The sequence below is a fragment of the Stylophora pistillata genome, chromosome 6 (genome assembly GCF_964205215.1).
Source record: "Stylophora pistillata chromosome 6, jaStyPist1.2, whole genome shotgun sequence".
Lineage (NCBI taxonomy): Eukaryota > Metazoa > Cnidaria > Anthozoa > Scleractinia > Pocilloporidae > Stylophora > Stylophora pistillata.
This window is the reverse complement of record NC_142524.1, coordinates 15,174,855-15,192,891: the sequence shown is the minus strand read 5'-3', so window position 1 is coordinate 15,192,891 and position 18,037 is coordinate 15,174,855. Positions and strand designations below refer to the sequence as shown.

Sequence of the window (18,037 nt, the reverse complement as noted above, 5' to 3'; positions counted from 1 at the left end):
AGTCTTTTCTTCCGTTCTCAGTAAAAACAACAAGCCGATATCAAACAATGAACTAGATGAAGGTAACGCTGATACTGGAGACGTGGTTGACGCTCAAAATGACGGGCAAGATAGGAATCTTGAAAGGGGTGAAGAGGAAATAGCTGCTGAATCAGATAAAAAACAAGTCGATGAAGGGCATGAAGAGAAAGAAAGCAGAGAAGATAAAAATCAGGAGAAGTTGGAGCAAGAATATAAAACAGAAAATGAGGGTGAACAAGACGGAAAGGAAGATGAAGTCATTGAACAAGCTGTTCATAGTGCATTTTTACAAGTCAGTGAACCGTCTTTGGTATCTGCTCACCATGATTGCTTTTTGCGATTCTGGAATTTATCGGTAAGTTACGAAGCATAGAAGTGGCCCGCGGTTAAATTATTTACACCACTTTTACCGAGTTTTAGAATCAATGAGATCTCACTATCAAATCAATCAACCTCGTTTTCAAGATTATCTGTATAACGACTTTTACTGATTAAGCAAGGTTATAAGTTTGCATTCTCTGGTAAATAGACCTCAGTAGGAAGAGGATATTCATTAATTTTCATTCTTTGATATGGTTCATCGGTCGAATACAACATTCCCATTCTCTTGATAGCCATCTGGAAGATTGTGAATGGCTGGCAATAGGAGAAGTAAGGAAAACTTATCAGGGTGCGCTTGTTTACGCTAGGGTACTCTACTATCAGAGATACGCGCAATTACCAGAAGACAGGCATCTGCGGTGACTTCCATGTGCACAGATCCGGACTGCAACTTTGTTATCAGTGGAGATGCGAGTAAGTACTGACAAGTCAGTCGTGCGAAGTCGCCTTGAGTTATAACCGCACTCACTAGCTTTTGTTTCGTAACTCCTATGTTCTAAAGAGGTGTATGGAAACATACGAAATTTCAAGTATTATGAAAGTTTTTTATTTTTTTGCTTGCTTGACTTTTATTCACATGACTTTTACCGAGTTTTAGAATCAAACCTTGATAACGTTTTCATAAGGAACCAATCATTATACATCGCCGGGGAGGGGGGGAGGGGGTCAAAGGATTCTGTGGAGGATGATTCAGTTTTCAGGGGTTCGGCGGAGGGGGATCAGTCGTTGCTGAAAGAATATAAAGCTTGAAACAATAGAAATTGGACTGCCAGTAAAGGGAGGGGGGTATGGTTAATTTTATTGACACAACCAGAATCGTGTGACCCCCAACCCCCCGGCGATAAATAATGACCAGTCATTCAGCCAATATGTATACGAAGTCCAATAGTACACTGATGCTAAGCATTATTTTGTCACCAGGGGGCTACATCACTGTGTGGGATGTCGGCAACTTCCTTTTAGATCCTTCATCTGAGGGAAGTGAAGGTGATCAACAACAGCAACGTGAAAATGATCAGGAAAGTAACAAGGACGACACAAAGAAAGAATCCAAGGTAAACTGCGAAAGAACACTGTCTCTACAAATTAGCATTTGCACAATTTATTCTCCCCTTTCGTCAGACTGGGTTAGGGTGAGGGTTAGCCACAGTTGCTCTTTAACAAAATCAAAATTGTACCATTTTTTAGCTCATAGTATGACGTGGTCTTGCCATGAGGTTTGGTTTTGGACCTAAAATTCACTCGCCCAGACGCTCACTGCTTTCTATTCTGTTACACAATTAATTTATGCATTAAATATTATGTAAACGCGTTATCCCATGCCTCCCCTAACAGGGTTAATTCTTTTCCCAAAGTCGAGCCATCGTCTTCTCTATATGTACAGTCGAACCTGTATTAACGGAGAATGGCGGAATGGCCGCTAAATACAGGTTCCACAGATAAGGGGTATTATAAAAAAACGATAAACAGCGCCACTTTATTCCAAATTTGACCACTTAATGTACAGAATCTCGCTCGAAAATACTACTTAATTTGATTTACGGAAAGAAAGATGGATTAAAAAATTACTTAAAAGATTATTCTTGGTTTTTTTTTTGTTTGTCTTTTTTTAAATGGTTCCGCACAATGCAGGTGGCGGATAATAGAAACAGGCCGTTGGTACTAAGTGAAGAGTGATAGACGAGAAAATGACAGTGATTAAGGGGAAAGAGATTCAGGACTTTGACAACTGACCCCTTAATACAAGGCGACCGCTTAATACAATGCCGCTTAATGCCGGTTCAACTGTATCAGGGGGTTGGGACAAAGGCGGAAAGTGTTTAGATTTTGTAAACCTTTTCACATTGATCCTATTTCCTTTGACTTGACGTTGAGAGGCTAGTAAAGGTTGCATGAAGTTCATGCGTATCTACGAAGTAAGGTGAAAATTTCTTTTTGTTAAAAGCTCTTGTGTATCATAGCCTTAGCTGCTATAACTCATCCTTGCATAAGTGGTGACCTCTTTATGTGTTTATTGCAGAATGCGATCAAGCAAGTTGTTTGTTGGCGAGGGCACCTCACTCGTGTTGTTGGACTGGAGCACGTACAAAGTGCTGACGTAATTGTGTCTGCATCAACAGACTGTTCTGTCAGGTAACGTGGATCACTTGAGCCAAAATAAACAGTCCTTCATGGACCAGTACGATTTAGAAAGAGTTTTGACTTTTACCTAAACCCTTCGAACATTCTGAGATTCAAGGCAACCCTCTTCTGCATGATTTGCCTTTGAAAAGTACCTTTTTTTCCCTACGGGCTGGCCTCCTCGTCCACGCTTAGCAGAACGGCATTTGGGTCATCGGAATGAAGGCTGTTTAAAATGTGCTTCAGATTGATGAAGCTTGTAGGGCCGAAAACGTAGCTCTTCGAAACAAGCTGACTTTAAGAGTTTCCTTGGCCTTTGCCACATTCCTTTTTCAGTCATGAGCTGTTTATGTTGCACCATGTCATCCAGAACCGAGACAATACTAGCTTCGCGATTCAGTTTAAAAAGCGCTACCCACTCAACAGTTTGGCATAACGCCAATGAAGACTCCAGGAGATGGCCTCATCCGACTTGGAAAAACCTTAGCCCTAATTTTCTCTCTTTTGATCTATGTTAAGGTTAATGATTATGTGCAGCTGAATTATGTTCTCCTTATTTCTCTTCCAAGGGTTTGGTACCGTGATACAGGTCACTTCATTGGCTTTTTTAGCCAGCCTCGTCTATGGCGTATGCCGTCTGTTAAATCTGTCCCCTCAACCCCAGTCAGACCCTATGATATCTCAGAGGTAAGTCACGTGTAACTTGTATAGTACACCACCAATAAAACTAAAACAACCCTGCTATTTTCACCCTGTTATTCATAATCATGAAGAGTGAAATAATATTCAAAGTGCTTTCATATGAAAACATTTTTGAGTAGCTTCTCTATGTGAGTGAGCGTGCGAGCGTGACGAAGTAAGTAAAACTTCTGCTATTTGTGGAATTACAGTAAAGTTCAAACCCTGCTTGAGTTTAAAGGATTGATAGTCTGCCGTATGCTTCAGAGTCGACATACCAATAAAAGCCACGCCGTTATGCAATTAATTGTGTAATCCCAGGATCAACAGATCTGTTGTCTCAATATCTTAAAGAAACAAACTTCATTTGACCTGCGGATGAAAATTTAGTAAGCAACGATCTTCGCTGGTGGGCTGCAATTTTAGAAATTGCAGAAAAGAAGCTTGAAAAACTCAGGCTTTGACTAAATTCGTACCTGTGCAGGGCTGGACATTAACTTTACCACTTACTAGCCAAAAAACTACCTTGACAACCCCTATTTTTTTCGATTTCAAAAGTTTCGTCTTGTCAGACTCTACCCGGTCGGAGAATAATAGAAAATTTTACCGAAGGAAATTGAAGAAAATTGAAATCAAAGTCAAACAGACGTCAAAAAATGGCGATATTTGAGTAGTTTTAATTTGGGACTAAAAGCCTTGACTTCAGAGGTGACTGTTGTACAGCAAATTTAGGCCCTTGTTTTTTATGTTTCAGTAACTTTGATTTGAAAAATTGCAAAAACAACGAGAAAAATTAACTTTCGATTGATGTCACTGGCGCGCGCTTCGTGATCTTGCATAACCCTATTGAGCCACCTTAAATGTTACAACAATTTCAGTTTGGGGGTGACCATTGATAACAAACTCGATTGGAGCAGTCACATCGATAAACTAACTAAGAAGGTCGGTTCTGGCATTGGGACTGTAAAACGAACAAGGCACCTTGTCCCTCAAGCGACTTTGCATCTAAAATATCAAGCTCTGATTCAGCCCCATTTTGACTATTGTAATATTGTTTGGGGAAACCGGCTGCGGGATAACTTTGCTGAACAAGATAGAAAAACTACAAAACAGGGCAGCCCGTGTTTTGACTTATTCAAATTATGACGCTGATGCTGGTCACTTGTTTGAGCTCCTGGGATGGAAAAACCTAGCTTTCCAGCAGCAAGTACAAAGAGCCACAGTGGTCTATAAGTTTCTGCACGGCTTAGCTCCAGACTATTTACCTTCTAAACCGCCTCGCGGTAAGCTCAATGGATAGAGCGCTGGACTGTTGGGCGGGAGGTCGAGGGTTCGAGCCCCGGCCGGACCAACACTCAGGGTCTTAAAATAATTGAGAGGAATATGCTACCTTTCTATAACATCAAGAAATGGTTAGATATTCTAGTCTTCTCGGATAGCGACGAATAAATGGAGGTCCCTTCTCCTGCAGGGTTAGGGGTAGGAGACGTTAATTTCCCTCACGCGAGATTACTGTGTGATGGATGTCCTCCCGTGGGGTGGGATGGGTGGGTTTGTTGGAGCTTAAACCTCATAGGGGACCCATGTCCTATTGTTTCTGCTCCAGTACTTGGTACAAATCCTCAAATAAATAAATTAATTAAAATAAATTTGAAAGGCGAGAAACTGCGTATAACCTAAGAGACTGAGAGTAAGCTTAATCTTCCATGGCCGCGCACAGACTATTATAAGAATAGCTTTAGCTATAGTGGCGCCACCCTTAAGAACAGTCTTCCTCGTGATATAAGACAAGCAGAGTCCCTTCGGTTATTTAAGCGTTTAATTAAAGAAGTACGTTGTGGCACGGCATTCGTGGAAAGCAGTTTAGTTAGGTTTAGGCTTTAAGTATAGTTTTTATAATAGTATCTTATCCATTTTATGCACGTTGATACTGTTATATTTTAAATGTTTTATTATTTATAGCTGAAATGAATTGTCCGTGGATAATTAAAGATTATCTATCTATCCATCTATCTTTACTAGCCGAACTGGCTAGAGGAAATCGAAAACCACAAGCCAAAACTGAACTTTAACTAGTCTGGCTAGTTGGCTGCCGTCAGTGTCGAGCCCTGAGAGGCAACATTTTTAAAGACAAACTATACCTTGTGATAAAGCACGACTGCCTTATAGTATCTGCAGATAGAGAAACATTTTAGGACAAAAACAAATGCATGCTTCTGGCCTTTCTCGACAAATTAAACGCGTCCACAGCAAACCACAGTGGTAAACTTAACAAGCGTTAATTCCGCTACGCGAATTATTTTTTTCTTTTTGACTCTTTCACTCCCAAAGAAGTATATTCATCATATCTGATTTATCATCACGGGTTTATTACGAATCAACTTAACGGCCTGCTGCCAGTTGGCTTGTTAACTCAATTGGTAGAGCGCTGCAATAGTATCGCAGACGTCAGTGGTTCGAATCCCGTACACGCCTGATTTTTTTCAGGTCTGATTTTCGCTATTGCATAAATAGCGCTCTCTACTGCGAGGATCGTGCATCATACGTAGATAATTACATTACAGCGTGAAATATGCAAAAAGGGGATGATGTAACATCACGATATCTTTCATCACAACTTTGTAATAAATAATAAGAATTTCCATTCGTTAGTGAGTGCAGCAGAGTGGCGCAGTGGAAGCGTGCTGGGCCCATAACCCAGAGGTCCGAGGATCAAAACCTCGCTCTGCTACAAACTTTTAACCAAATCACATAATATTTTTTTCCTTTCACAATTACGTGACTTCAGGGCTCGACACTAACTTTTCAACCTACTAGCCAAGAGGCACGTTACAACTTAGATGTTACAACAATTTCGGTTTGTTTACTAGCCAAACTGGCTTGTGGAAATCGAAAACCACAGGCCAAAACTGAATTTCTACTGGTTTGTGGTTAGTTGGCTACCGTTAGTATCGAGCGCTGCCCGCACCTTCCAGATACTAGTTGGGCACTACCATCAACTGAGTTAGGGAGCCAAGTTTTTGAAGGTTCCTCTTTTCCGTAATGGCATCTGATCACAGTCTTAATGAAATAAATCTCATATGACCTGCGGATGAAAATTTCAGCTCACCTGCGAGAATCTTTTCTCTTTGCTTCATATGCGTTGTCTGATCGTTTAGGTGAGACACCTAAAAAGACGGTTACCGGTAACAGACTTTGAGTGGCGTTACGGCAACCTGAGCGGAAGTCTATAGTTAGTTTAAGAGTTTTTGAAGAAGTATGCGGTTTGTGTGTAAACGTATTGGTTGGTTATACTGTGATATTATTTGCTGTGGGTCGCAAACAGCTTGCGTCGGGTTGTGATTGCTAAATCAATCGGTTTATTAATTACTTCTGCTAAAAGGAAAACGGATCACCTGAACTGATCTGATCTGACCGCCAACTCTATGATCCAATTATGAAGAACCCCGTAACTACTTAAAATAAGCTTGCTTATGTGTTATCTGTGCTTCTGTCATAAAAGAAACTCTTCCTTGTAGAACAAGACAGTGGGAAACGAGTTCCTGATGCATCATGTCATTTCATTACAGGGTCCGATAAAAACATTAAAAAACGTAGCCACCAAAACCGTTACCAAGCCAGCAGACAGTACTGTGGACTGCCCGTTGATGTTCGATGACACAAGGTACCACATCATTTCACTGTTTTTATAGCATTGGACTTGACGCGAAAACAGCTCAGCTAGCCACACCAAGCGGGAACCGCCGTGATTCTGCGCATAGTCATAACGGTGAACTTGGAGAGCTAGTTCCGTTCACTGCTCGCCATTTGAGCATTTTTCTTTAGTTTTAACGCAACGGTCTTCCTCGCTGTGTACGTGTTTTGAAATAAATTCACTGTTTTTGTGTGGGACGATATAACCATCTGATTGATGACCACGGATAGGTCTGGGACCAGGTGTTCCAACTGTGCTATCTACCAGAGAAAGATTTATTCAGTGTATAGCATTCTCGAACAGCTTGGGCCTGACTGTTAACCTGATAAGCTAAATGCTTGTGTTACTCGAGTCCACACTCGGGTGTGTTCCTCCACCTTTACTATATGCCGCAGAGAACGCTAACTACGCTCAGGGTATTTTATGCGGCAATCATTGCAACAGTCAAATACAAAAGATAAAGCAAACAACGAGATAAACTTCTGTAGTGAGAGAAACCCTCACTGTCTGCAGATTAATATCCTGCTCAGAAGTCGCTTCCCCCCTCCCCCCCTCTGAGGGAGAGGAAGCTGTGTGGATGAGAGCAAACGCTCTCGTGTAGTTGTGGAAGTCCTTTAATCCAACCAACCTCTCGCCATCAATGTCGAGAAGGCGACCATATTATGAACGTAAGCTTTAGGGCAAGTTGGTTTAGGCTTAACTGAAGTGGTTATAATATAGGTTAGCAGTAACCACATCTCCTAATTTTGTAAATTTGATTTCTTTTTATTCTTTTTATTTTCGTCCATAGATGGTTACCGTTTCGTCATTCAGCTCAAAAGGAGACTAAACCAACCGGAGACAATAAGAAATTCTTTGATTCTCTGTCAAAACCAAAGGTAAAGGTAACATTTTAGACCGTCCAAACTATTTTCACATAACCTCTCTACAATACCCATTTTTAAATTGCATGCTCGTCTTGTCTACTCGTAAGAATGTTTTACATAATTATGAACATAACACAAGAGAACTTGAAGAGTGTGTTCCCTCTCCTGTATTCTCAATAGTGTAACGTTTTATTTTTGGAACAGTGGTTTGTATAGTAGCAAAGGTCCCATTTTTACCTTAAGAACATTTGTTGTTTGTTTTGTTATCTTAGCATTACAACTCTCACTTAGAGAGTACGAGGTCAGGATCACCGGACACTGGAGCAGTGTACAGGGCACTTCCGGTTTACAAGGTGAACAATGTGATGATTAATCATAGCCTGCTGGAGTATCTGAACGATAGTAATGCTGAAGCACATTCTGTTGATAGTGACATAGTTTACTGGAGCATTATACAGGCACTTCCGGTTTACAGGGTGAACAATGTGATGATTAATTATAGCCTACAAGTGTATCTGAACGATAGTAATGCCGAAGCACATTCTGTTGATAGTGACATAGTTTACGCAGTGATTCATCTACCTGTGCGTTCCAAGACTTGCATTAACCTTTATTTCTTAAAGTACAATGTAGTGAAATCGTGTGGTGTTTCAAGATTTAAGAGCACCCTTCTCACCTCGAATGATATTCTGTCAAAGCACTGGATTGCGAGATTAATTAGTTTATTAACTATATACCGTGAAAAATTGGAATTTTTGTTTTTGGCGGAGGGGGGGTCGTAATTAATAAGGATACCTAGATGGAAGCTTCGAGAAACGTGCCTCTTGAGTTGTTTTCTGTGGGAGAGAAACTAGAGCGCGCACAGAAGAAAATATAGTCTTTTTAAAACAATCTCATCCGGCTTTGCCAAACCTAAAGAACATACAGATGGACAAATGATATCTCAAAACGTTCCCTTATTGTCACATCGCAGAGGAAAGTCCTTTTGAGATATCCCAATTAGAGCTAAAATTTAAGCGCCAGCGAATGGCAAGAGTCGCACAGCCCTTCAACACCTCTTAACGGTCGACTGCCGTTTGCTTTTCCGGCTTACCGTGTCACTTCACGTAAGGTAGAGTTATTCATTGATCAACTGTCGTCCTTTCAGTAATCGAGACTCGCGACTAGTTAATACAATACTCGCCGTTAGTTAATTTGCCTTTAGTTAGGAATGTAGATCTAAAACACGATTGAGTACATAAAGAAAATACCCTTACAGTGGTAACGCAATACACTAAGCGTAACAGTCACTTAAATGCATAAAACATGCGTACCGTTGGGAAGCGTTGAGGAGCGTTTGTTCAGCTGTTTAAGGATCAAAGTGGTCATCCAAATCTTTGGAAGGTTTCAAAATACGATGTACAACAAATTTGGGTTCTCGAACACCAGTCTCAAATTACTTACCAAAAAACCAAGCTTGCGTTTGTCATTGAAAACGAAAGAACACGTAAAAACTACGTTAAAAAAATACTTCTACACATTCAGAATATGTCAAATAACATTTACCCACAGTGAAAGAAAAAAGAAACGGCCTGACTTTTGCAAAATGTCCAGTCAAAATCTGCGGCATTCCCAGCCGTATTGAGAATCATGCTACTACTATGCAACGAAGTACCGTTTTTAAGTACAGACCTCAAAGGCACCCTTGTACAAAGCGGCGCAGTGCTCTCTGGTTGAATGCAATGCATTCTGGTAAAAAGTGATGGATTAGAGAATTCAACCTCCCTTCATATATCTTCTTAAATCCTGATTATGTTGCAGCTCGCACGCTACGCTCGCTGCGTAGCAATTAGGGATAAATAACTACTAGAATTTAGTGAAGGCTTACCCACTGATTCGATGTCGAATTGAAGAAATGGTTTTTGTGGAGAGAGAGGAAACCCGGAAAACCCAGAGAATATCAGTTGGAGCTTGGATGTGAATCATCAGCGGACCCCATCTACGTGTACCTGTGTCGCCAGGTCAAAGAATCAAATCCGGGCTACAGCCTAGATTTGCTTTTGATCAGCTACCAACTGAGGCCATTTTGCGACCAGCAGAGTTATTCAGTTTTGAAAGTCAGCGGAGTATTTAGTTGGTTAGTCGTTCAGGCACCCGCTTTGTCAGGTCGTCAGTTTGTGTTTGTTACTCTGATCACCGACAGTTAATCAGTCGCTCAAACCCATCCCCTCGCTGGGTATTCAATCAATTTTAGTGAGTCTGACAGTTGTCTGACCGATAGTAAGCGTCTCTCTGTTTTCCTGACTGACCTACTGCATAGTTGTCTGTCTGTCGTTCTAAGGGCAGTGGGAAAAGGTTTGAACTGAATCATCTTTGATCGGTTGTGGAGACGTTACTAATTCGAAAAAGTTATTACTATTATATTAATTATTATTATAGATTGAAACACCGGAGAGACTGAAGACACCAGCGATCAACATGCAATCATCATGGCTCACGAATCAGACACAAAACCAAAAGGTACTTTTTGACCTCTTCCTTTCTTTCATTTAAAGGTATTTAAGAAGGAAAAAAAAATTTATTTAAGGGACAATTTGGGAGCAATTCGATGAGTTGACATTCCATGCCCGCTTTATCCATCGCTTTATTCATTGATTATTCTTAGCTGACCTCTTTCTGCTTTTTGAAATATAAGCGAGTGGTTCTTTCCTCTAACCAACAGGGACATGGAAATAAGTCAACCTTTGCCTACAGATCATCTTCTTCAACTCGGGTAAGTCGTGTGATCAGTTGTTTAAGTCGGTTTTTCATGGTTTCCATAACCTTCTTTCTTACAGCACGAAAATCTGACCATAAAATATTCAAAAAGTAAAAAAGAGGTACGGTACAGAGAATCAATGTTTTGATCGTTCAAAATGAGTCACCAGATCACTAAAAAAAAGTGATTCTAAGAATATTTTCAGAAACGCCAAAAATTAAGGGGGAATGCCAAGCTGCTAGCCGCGTAATCTTCCCTATTTATTACACGACTCGGGCAGTCAGAGGGCCAATAACTAAATTCAACCAATCAAAATGCTCTATTGCCGGTCAATATTCTCTAAGTATTGGACCGGGCACTGTCCCGAATGGTCCCGAATGATACCGCTCTTGTGTCCCTTTGAACTTCAGTCGTATAATAAATCTCTTATTAACCAAGCTTGCTCGGGACCGTACTGGAAGAATATCGGCCCTCGGTCTTTTTTTTCAAGACCTTGGGCCGATATTCTCCCAGTACGGCCCTCGCTCTTGGTTAATAAGATATATGTATATATATATATATATGTGTAGAGTCAAGAATGAACCCTGTTTTTTCGCCATCAGGAACCGGTAGTGTCCCGATTTCCACATATTGTTCAAGGTCACAAGAGATGATACTAACCAGAGGTGAACAAAGTGTTTCTGAAAAATCTCTGTCGATCGGGATACTTTGCCTCCCCTCTGCTGCCCAGGGAGAGCACTGAGACGTCTTAGAAATACCTGCCGTGGATCACGAAAACACTCCACCATCTACGAACGAGTTCAGTGACAATCGCTTAAGGAAATACAAAGAACCTCTCGGAGAACGTTTTATTTCTTTCGCTTTCCTGCCATCTGTGTATCCATCTAAACTAGAGGCCTTTTCTTTTTGTAAGGTAAATTTTACTTTCGCTCTGAGATCTAAGCCAGAAAATACAGCTGGACTTGGGAATGGACGAATTTCCATCAGGTTGTTTTCCCGACTAGATAGCTTTGATCTATATTAAGATTTGGCGCGAATGGATCCAGCACTATTGGCAGAAAGAGAGGCTATTGAGCTCATCGCGCGCGGTAGATTATCTGTGTTACACGTAATAATTTCTAAACAGGAGAAATAGGCGAGCTTTAAAATGATGTATATCTAAAGTTATTTAGTGTAAATATTTTGTAAATGTTGTACATAGGTCAAGTGTATTTTATATTTATGCAGGAGAGATAATTTATGTTTGCAGTATGAAAAACGTTGAAGATGTTGAGATCACAAAGAAATTCCCGCGTCAGTTTCACATTATTTATTGGGACTTTTAAACTTTATCATTAAATTGACCATACACACACTTTGTGCAACGTTAACTTTAACGAGGTCCTAATGGTTGAGGGTTATCAAATCCAACTAGACGTCATAAAAAATAGAAAATAGAATTTATAATTCGTGATTAGGCTACCGATCAGACAATTCAAATTCATATTTTTCACCTATGTTTTCTTAAGTTGACTGCTTGATGGAATTTTACTTCAGAGTTCCCAAGTCCTCAGAAAGAAAGAAAAGTAAATATTATGTCGGGAAAAATATGCTTTTTCTTGCCAGCCATCACTGCTTCCACAGTTACCTGGACTGCCATTTCCAAACAAAACGCTCGAAACGTCAGCTTTGAAACTCTTTGAGGTGGTCAATTTACAGTATCAACTCGTTTGATAAAACCATTATTACCATGCATATCAGGCATGCACTGTTTTTTTCGCCAGAGCTAACACCCACGGACGATAACAATTAATGAAGAAGAAAAAAAAGACTATTAGTCTATATGTAGAGTGGCCTGCTTCCACAAATTTGCATGAGGGCATTACTGACTTCTCTCATCTTTCCCCGGCTAGAGCTTTGCAGCCCGGCTCTTCTGTAACACTGAATGGCATAACCTCTCATTTCTCACTCGAGGAAAGTATCTCCAGCAGAGATAAAAAGGGAAGAGAAGAGCCAATGCAAACACTATGAGTAAACATCTTTGAATAGCAAGTGGACTCAGACCAGTGGGAGGCTGGACTAATTACACTGACTAATTTTCCCAATTTCAGCCACAATGTAGAAAGTAGTCATAAATTAATTACTTACAATAGTATCAACAGGGACATAAAACTAGAATATAATAATAAAAGCTACAAATTTATATACAATTGGAAGGATGGAATCTTAAAATTCCTTAAACAGTTTAATTAAATTCTTTCTAACATTATTCAACGAGGTAGCGTCTCTAGTAGATTTTGGAAGTTCGTTCCATGCCTTGGCTTTATGAAAGCCGAAGGATCGTTGCCCTGTGGCGAGGCGACATTTGATCAAGTCCAAGTCGTTACGGGTTCTTGTAATTCGGCTATGGATCTGAGAGCGTTTCCTGAACCTCTGTGATAGATACGCACGAGTGTCTTCTTTGAGGCATTTATGCATCATGACACAGATATTAAATTTGAGTTTATAGTTGTCGTAGAGCCATCCTTATGATTTTAGTTCTTCAGAGATGTGACCGTATTTCTTCAGGCCGAGGAAAATTCTTGCTGCAAAGTTAGTAGACATCTATATCTATATTTATACTGGATAGCCCCTTCAGTGTAGTAAACACTGGTATCAACGGGGGTCCTGTTACCCACCCATCCCACCCCAGGGGAGGACATCATCACACAGCAATCTCGTGCGTGGGAAATTAACGTCTTGAAGTCATGAAGTTTTGAAGAAGTGGCAATTTTTTAATGTTTTTCTTTGAGGTGTCACTCCATACTGTAGAACAATAGAATAGTTTATTAAAGACAATAGAGTGAATTAGTAATAGGATAGTTTTCTTATCAAGCAGGTATTTTATGCGACTAATCATAACTGACTTGTCGATACAGCTTGAAGAAATTTTGTTGATGTCGTGGATTCAAGCTATTGTAGAGACTTCGAGGTCCTTTGCCGAGGTGACAGGGTTCAGTGTTCTTATTCATAAGACATGGCTATGAATTGTATCAGTCATCCAGTTGAGAATATGATAAAAAGAAAATAATTCAAATACTGGAAAATTATAGACGAACGATCGACGTCTCGACCATATCAAACGGCCTTCATCAGGAAACTGCCTAGTCAGTCTAGGTCACGCAAGTGTCATGTGATAGCTGACTCGGCACGTCCCGTAACGCACGGTCCCACGAAGCTATGAAGTCGGTCTTTAGGTCCTTCGGCTTCGCCACACTTTTAAGCCATGTAACACTTTAAGGCAGAAGTTGGTAAAGGTAAAGGTAAAGGATAAGCCCCACAAAGATAAGATCTCACATGTGGTTTACGGGATAAAGTGTGGTGATGAGAACTGCCGTGAAACCTCTGTTGGAGAGACCAAACAGACACTGGGCTCGAGAATGGGACAGCGCAAAAGGCCCAGTACCATCGAGGCACAGAATTTGGCTATCTATAACCATTTACGAAGCTCGGGACACTTCTTTGGTCTAAGCGATGTGAAGATCTTGGAAGAGGAAGAAGACTGGGTCAGACGTGGCATCAAAGAAGCTGTTTGGGAGAGGGTAGAGGACCCTTTACTTAATAAGAAAGGGGGCTTGCGGTTTGTATTATCGAACACGTGGGACCGTGTGTTACGGGACGTACCGAGTCAGCTATCACGTGACACTTGCGTGACCCAGGCTGACTCGGCAGTTTCCTGATGAAGGCCGTGTGATATGGCCGAAACGTCGATCGTTCGTCTATAATTTTCCAGTGTTTGAATTACTTTCTTTTTATCTTATTCATAACAGTTACGGATGAAGCGGATGAGATGAACTAATAATCGATATTAGGTCAACAAGAGTGAAAATATAGGAGCTCCGATTTTGAAGTAGTCTATACATTAAACTGGACACCCAGATGAGACCCATCTGAATTGAAGCTAGACCATACAAGGCTATTACTCCGGGTGATTTTAAGCGCAAAAGTCTTTTTAGGAGCGACTCGTAGTTAAGAGTCCTTAAGCATTTACACGCGTTTCTACTTTGCTTAGAAAATGTGGGTGACTTTCAATATCCGTTTCAGTACTGTTAGAGAGATGTTCCTGTTTAGAAAATTTTAATGAAGCTTAGATTATTTTTCAACCATTTTGATCTACTATTTTAGTTTGCGAACAAATAACATTGCAGTGCAGCATTACATCCGTCAGGGCCTTATTTAATAGCTAAAGATAATTTTTGATTGTGGGGTTTGTGATTAATGCGTAAACAAGGAAACGAAATTTAAATCTTTTCTTCCGGACGTGACGACATAGGGAAAGTGAAATTAGAATCTGACCTTTGCTTTCCTATAATTATCTCAAGCATTTCCTTGAGGAAAACTTGTTTCTAGACTCGAGTAAATGCACTGAAACCTCTCTGCTGGACTAATGGCGACAATAAATTCTACTGGGTATAGAAAGGAAAATATGTCATTTGAAGAACTGCGATGCTCAACTGTTTTTACAAGCGATATTCGTGAACATCTAATGTATTTATCAGCGATCAATATTTTTCTATCCATTACTGCATTTCTTGGGAATACTCTGATCTTGGTTGCTCTTCGGAGAGAATCTTCCCTCCATCCGCCGTCGAAGCTTCTGTTTAATTGTTTGGCATCAACTGATCTTTGTGTTGGCCTTCTTGCAGAACCTGCTAATATTGTCTATTGGATGTCTCTGGTTTATGAAGACTGGGATGTTTGTCGGCTTTCAGCAATTGCATCCTTTATGATAGGCTACACGTTGGCGTCGGTATCTCTATTAACTTTGACTGCGATAAGTGTGGACAGACTTCTCGCTCTCTTACTGGGGCTAAGGTACAAACAGCTTTTAACATTGAAGCGAACATACGCAGCTGTGATGACGTTTTGGGTAGTTTCCTGTGCCGTTGCGCTATCGTTCCTCGGAAGCCGCCATATCACCATATGGTATGGCCGTTCTACGACAATAATTTGTTTAGCGATCACAACCGTCTCTTACTCTTACATTTTCCTCAAGCTTCGTCGCCTTCAAACTGAAGTTTGGGAGAATGTACGGCAAAAACATTCAACCTCAACATTTTCTCTTAATACGGAGCAATACAGAAAAGCAGTGCACAGTGCACTGTGCGTGCAGTTTGCAATGGTCGCCTGTTATCTTCCTTATCTTGTTGTGATGGCTTTAATGAGCAACAGAACAATGTCTTCATCGTATTTTTTGGCTTGGGCAGTATCAGTCTCATTAGTTTATTTTAACTCGTCGCTTAACCCATTTCTTTATTGCTGGAAAATTCGTGAAGTGAGACAAGTAGTAAAAGAGACAATTCGCCAAGTGCTTTGTTGCGTGTGCAGTTTTATCAATGTCGACATATGAAAGCTCTTATCTTCACATATTTTAGGGATATAGACCATCAACATTGTCATCTTCGTTGATCGCTAGGTTTCCTTTGTGCACATAGCATACATTTAATAGAAATGAATTTTGATGGAAAATTTTCTTACGCATATACCGATGATAAAATGTCTTCTGTTGTGAGTGATGTTCAGGCAAATCGCCAACAATTTATTTTAGGTAACTCGGTCCTTTCTAAGAGTTCCGCTTTTCCTTTAATCTATCGAAATTGAGCAAGCTATGAGATGTTAGTCACTTTTAGGGGTCGCACGGTTAATGATTCGCTTGAAAAAAGAAAGTGGAAACAAGTCGAAACTTGTCTTGCTTTTGCTGTCATTACTGATCCTTATCGTTGCAATGAATTAAAACTATTTTGATTGAAAATATTTGTGTCCGATTGTTTGGTGACGGATAGTGTGAGTGTCAAACTTAATCCTATACAACTGTATCATAACTACATTGCACTTCACTTTCACTGACCTCTCTGGATCATTGTATTTCCATTGGAAGTTGCAAAAAAAAAAAAAAGAATTATTTCGTATTTATTAAATGATAAACCGAGCAGAAAAACGTCTTAAGATTTTTTCGTCACTGTTTTTCCCCTTCCATTTATGTGTACACGATTTGCTGACAAGCAAATATGACCAGCCATGCATTTCTGTGAGCTACATTTAAAGTTATAGGGGTAAATATGAAGGCTGAAGAGTATGTTTGAAAAGCCAGAGTTACCCTTGGCCACCCTTGGGCGATTGTCCATGTTCTGCCACTTAAACATCATGCAAATCTTACGACTGTTTCAAATTTTTCCCGGAACAAAGCTGTATTTGAAGATTGATTCACTGATGTTATTATCTTAAGGGATCGATTGTTCTTCAAAAAAGTCCTTGCCTGTTGTCGCCCTTTAGAGATAATTCCTAATACCTACACGTTTGAAAGCCCACTTTCATTATAATACAAACGTCTCGCATGCTGCCACGTTTCATCAGTGTCGAACGTTTCCTGTGTTGGGAGTAAGAAAGATGGTCAATATTGAACTGTATTGTCGAAGATAGAAAAATATTTTAAAATGTAAAATAATCTGTCCTTTCGATGAGTTAACCTTACTAATATATCTTTATTACATCGCTCACAGCGCCTGTGGGCAAGATGAAGCAAATCCTGTGTTCGGATAGGCTATCCACCGAGCAGGTAAGATGGGCCCATCTTGCCCACTCGAGATTGCTTGCATTGATCCTGCGCATGAAAAAAACTGAATTAGAACTACGTTCGTAATTCTTGTACAATGTCGGCGATGGAAACGCAAAAAGCGGCGGAAGATAGCCAAAACAAAGAAAACAGAAACGACTCTTGTGCGTTTGTTGTGCTACAAACACAGTTAACTTTCTTTCCCGGCTCTCGAAGCAAACAAGTCATTCTAACTTCTTGATAAAGCGAAATCTTTTGGCAATATAATAAATCCTATATTAACCAAGCTTGTTCGGTCAAGATGGCTGGATATTAGCCTCGTTGTTTTTTCGCATTTTTATGAACCTCAACTTCATCTCGTCCATAGAAATGCAAAAGAAAAACTCGGCAAATATCCAGCCATCTTGACCTCAAACTTGGGTTAATAACGTATATATTAATTTCATTTGCAGTGAAGTTGTAAAATGCCAACTCAAAAAAGGAACAATGGAAAAAAGCAAAAACTGAATTAGCTAAGCACATCTAGTTTTTCATTGTTTATGTGAAACAAAGTTCGTGGGAAAAGAAAGATTTCAGGAGCAACATTTTTTTGCACCGCATTGATAAAATGAAAGTCCTATAAGTTCGCAGCCGGCATAGATAAAGAAGGAGAAAATTACATTGAAAGCAAAACCAGAAAGGATTCTAAGTTTGCCAAATAATGTATAGAAATACAATGATGAGAATAGTTGAATAAATGGTTCAAATCCGGCACGGTCCAGGACTCTTCGTGAGAGGTCATTTTGTACACAAAACACCAAGGAACTAACAAAAATGTTTTTTTTCTTTTAAACCCTTAGAATTTACCTCATATCCCTGATCATTTCCTTTCTAAACTTCTTTTGTGTTCATTTCTCCCTTTTGACTTTTTCGATGAAAATGTTTAATCTACTGGAGAATATCCTTGCATATTAATGAAAAGTAAAAAC

General features: G+C 40.0%; 2 protein-coding genes and 1 non-coding gene across 3 annotated transcripts in view; all 3 read left to right on the top strand.

Annotated features, from left to right (window-relative positions):
• The window catches only part of LOC111320939 (WD repeat-containing protein 64), a 30,617-nt gene extending 18,765 nt beyond the window's left edge, over window positions 1–11,852 (top strand). The window contains exons 25-35 of the mRNA XM_022923684.2: window positions 22–376; window positions 711–816; window positions 1,324–1,457; window positions 2,423–2,535; window positions 3,093–3,210; window positions 6,771–6,865; window positions 7,686–7,773; window positions 8,034–8,114; window positions 10,180–10,260; window positions 10,463–10,513; window positions 11,101–11,852. Coding sequence (XP_022779419.2) covers window positions 22–376; window positions 711–816; window positions 1,324–1,457; window positions 2,423–2,535; window positions 3,093–3,210; window positions 6,771–6,865; window positions 7,686–7,773; window positions 8,034–8,114; window positions 10,180–10,260; window positions 10,463–10,513; window positions 11,101–11,151 — 1,273 coding nt within the window. The 3' untranslated portion in view covers window positions 11,152–11,852. The remainder of the gene's footprint in view (window positions 1–21; window positions 377–710; window positions 817–1,323; window positions 1,458–2,422; window positions 2,536–3,092; window positions 3,211–6,770; window positions 6,866–7,685; window positions 7,774–8,033; window positions 8,115–10,179; window positions 10,261–10,462; window positions 10,514–11,100) is intronic.
• Trnam-cau (transfer RNA methionine (anticodon CAU)) lies at window positions 5,861–5,932 on the top strand. The gene has a single exon. It is a non-coding gene; the product is annotated as a tRNA-Met (tRNA).
• A 2,903-nt stretch (window positions 11,853–14,755) lies between the features above and the next one.
• On the top strand, window positions 14,756–16,012 carry LOC148728439 (melanocyte-stimulating hormone receptor-like). The gene has a single exon (XM_088763086.1). The coding sequence runs from the start codon at window positions 14,904–14,906 to the stop codon at window positions 15,864–15,866; it is 963 nt and encodes a 320-aa protein (XP_088619212.1). The 5' UTR covers window positions 14,756–14,903; the 3' UTR covers window positions 15,867–16,012.
• The last annotated feature ends 2,025 nt before the right edge of the window (window positions 16,013–18,037 follow it).

Excerpts from the sequence above, each read along its gene's own strand:
- LOC148728439 (XM_088763086.1), top strand. The coding sequence starts at position 14,904 with ATGGCGACAATAAATTCTACTGGGTATAGAAAGGAAAATATGTCATTT.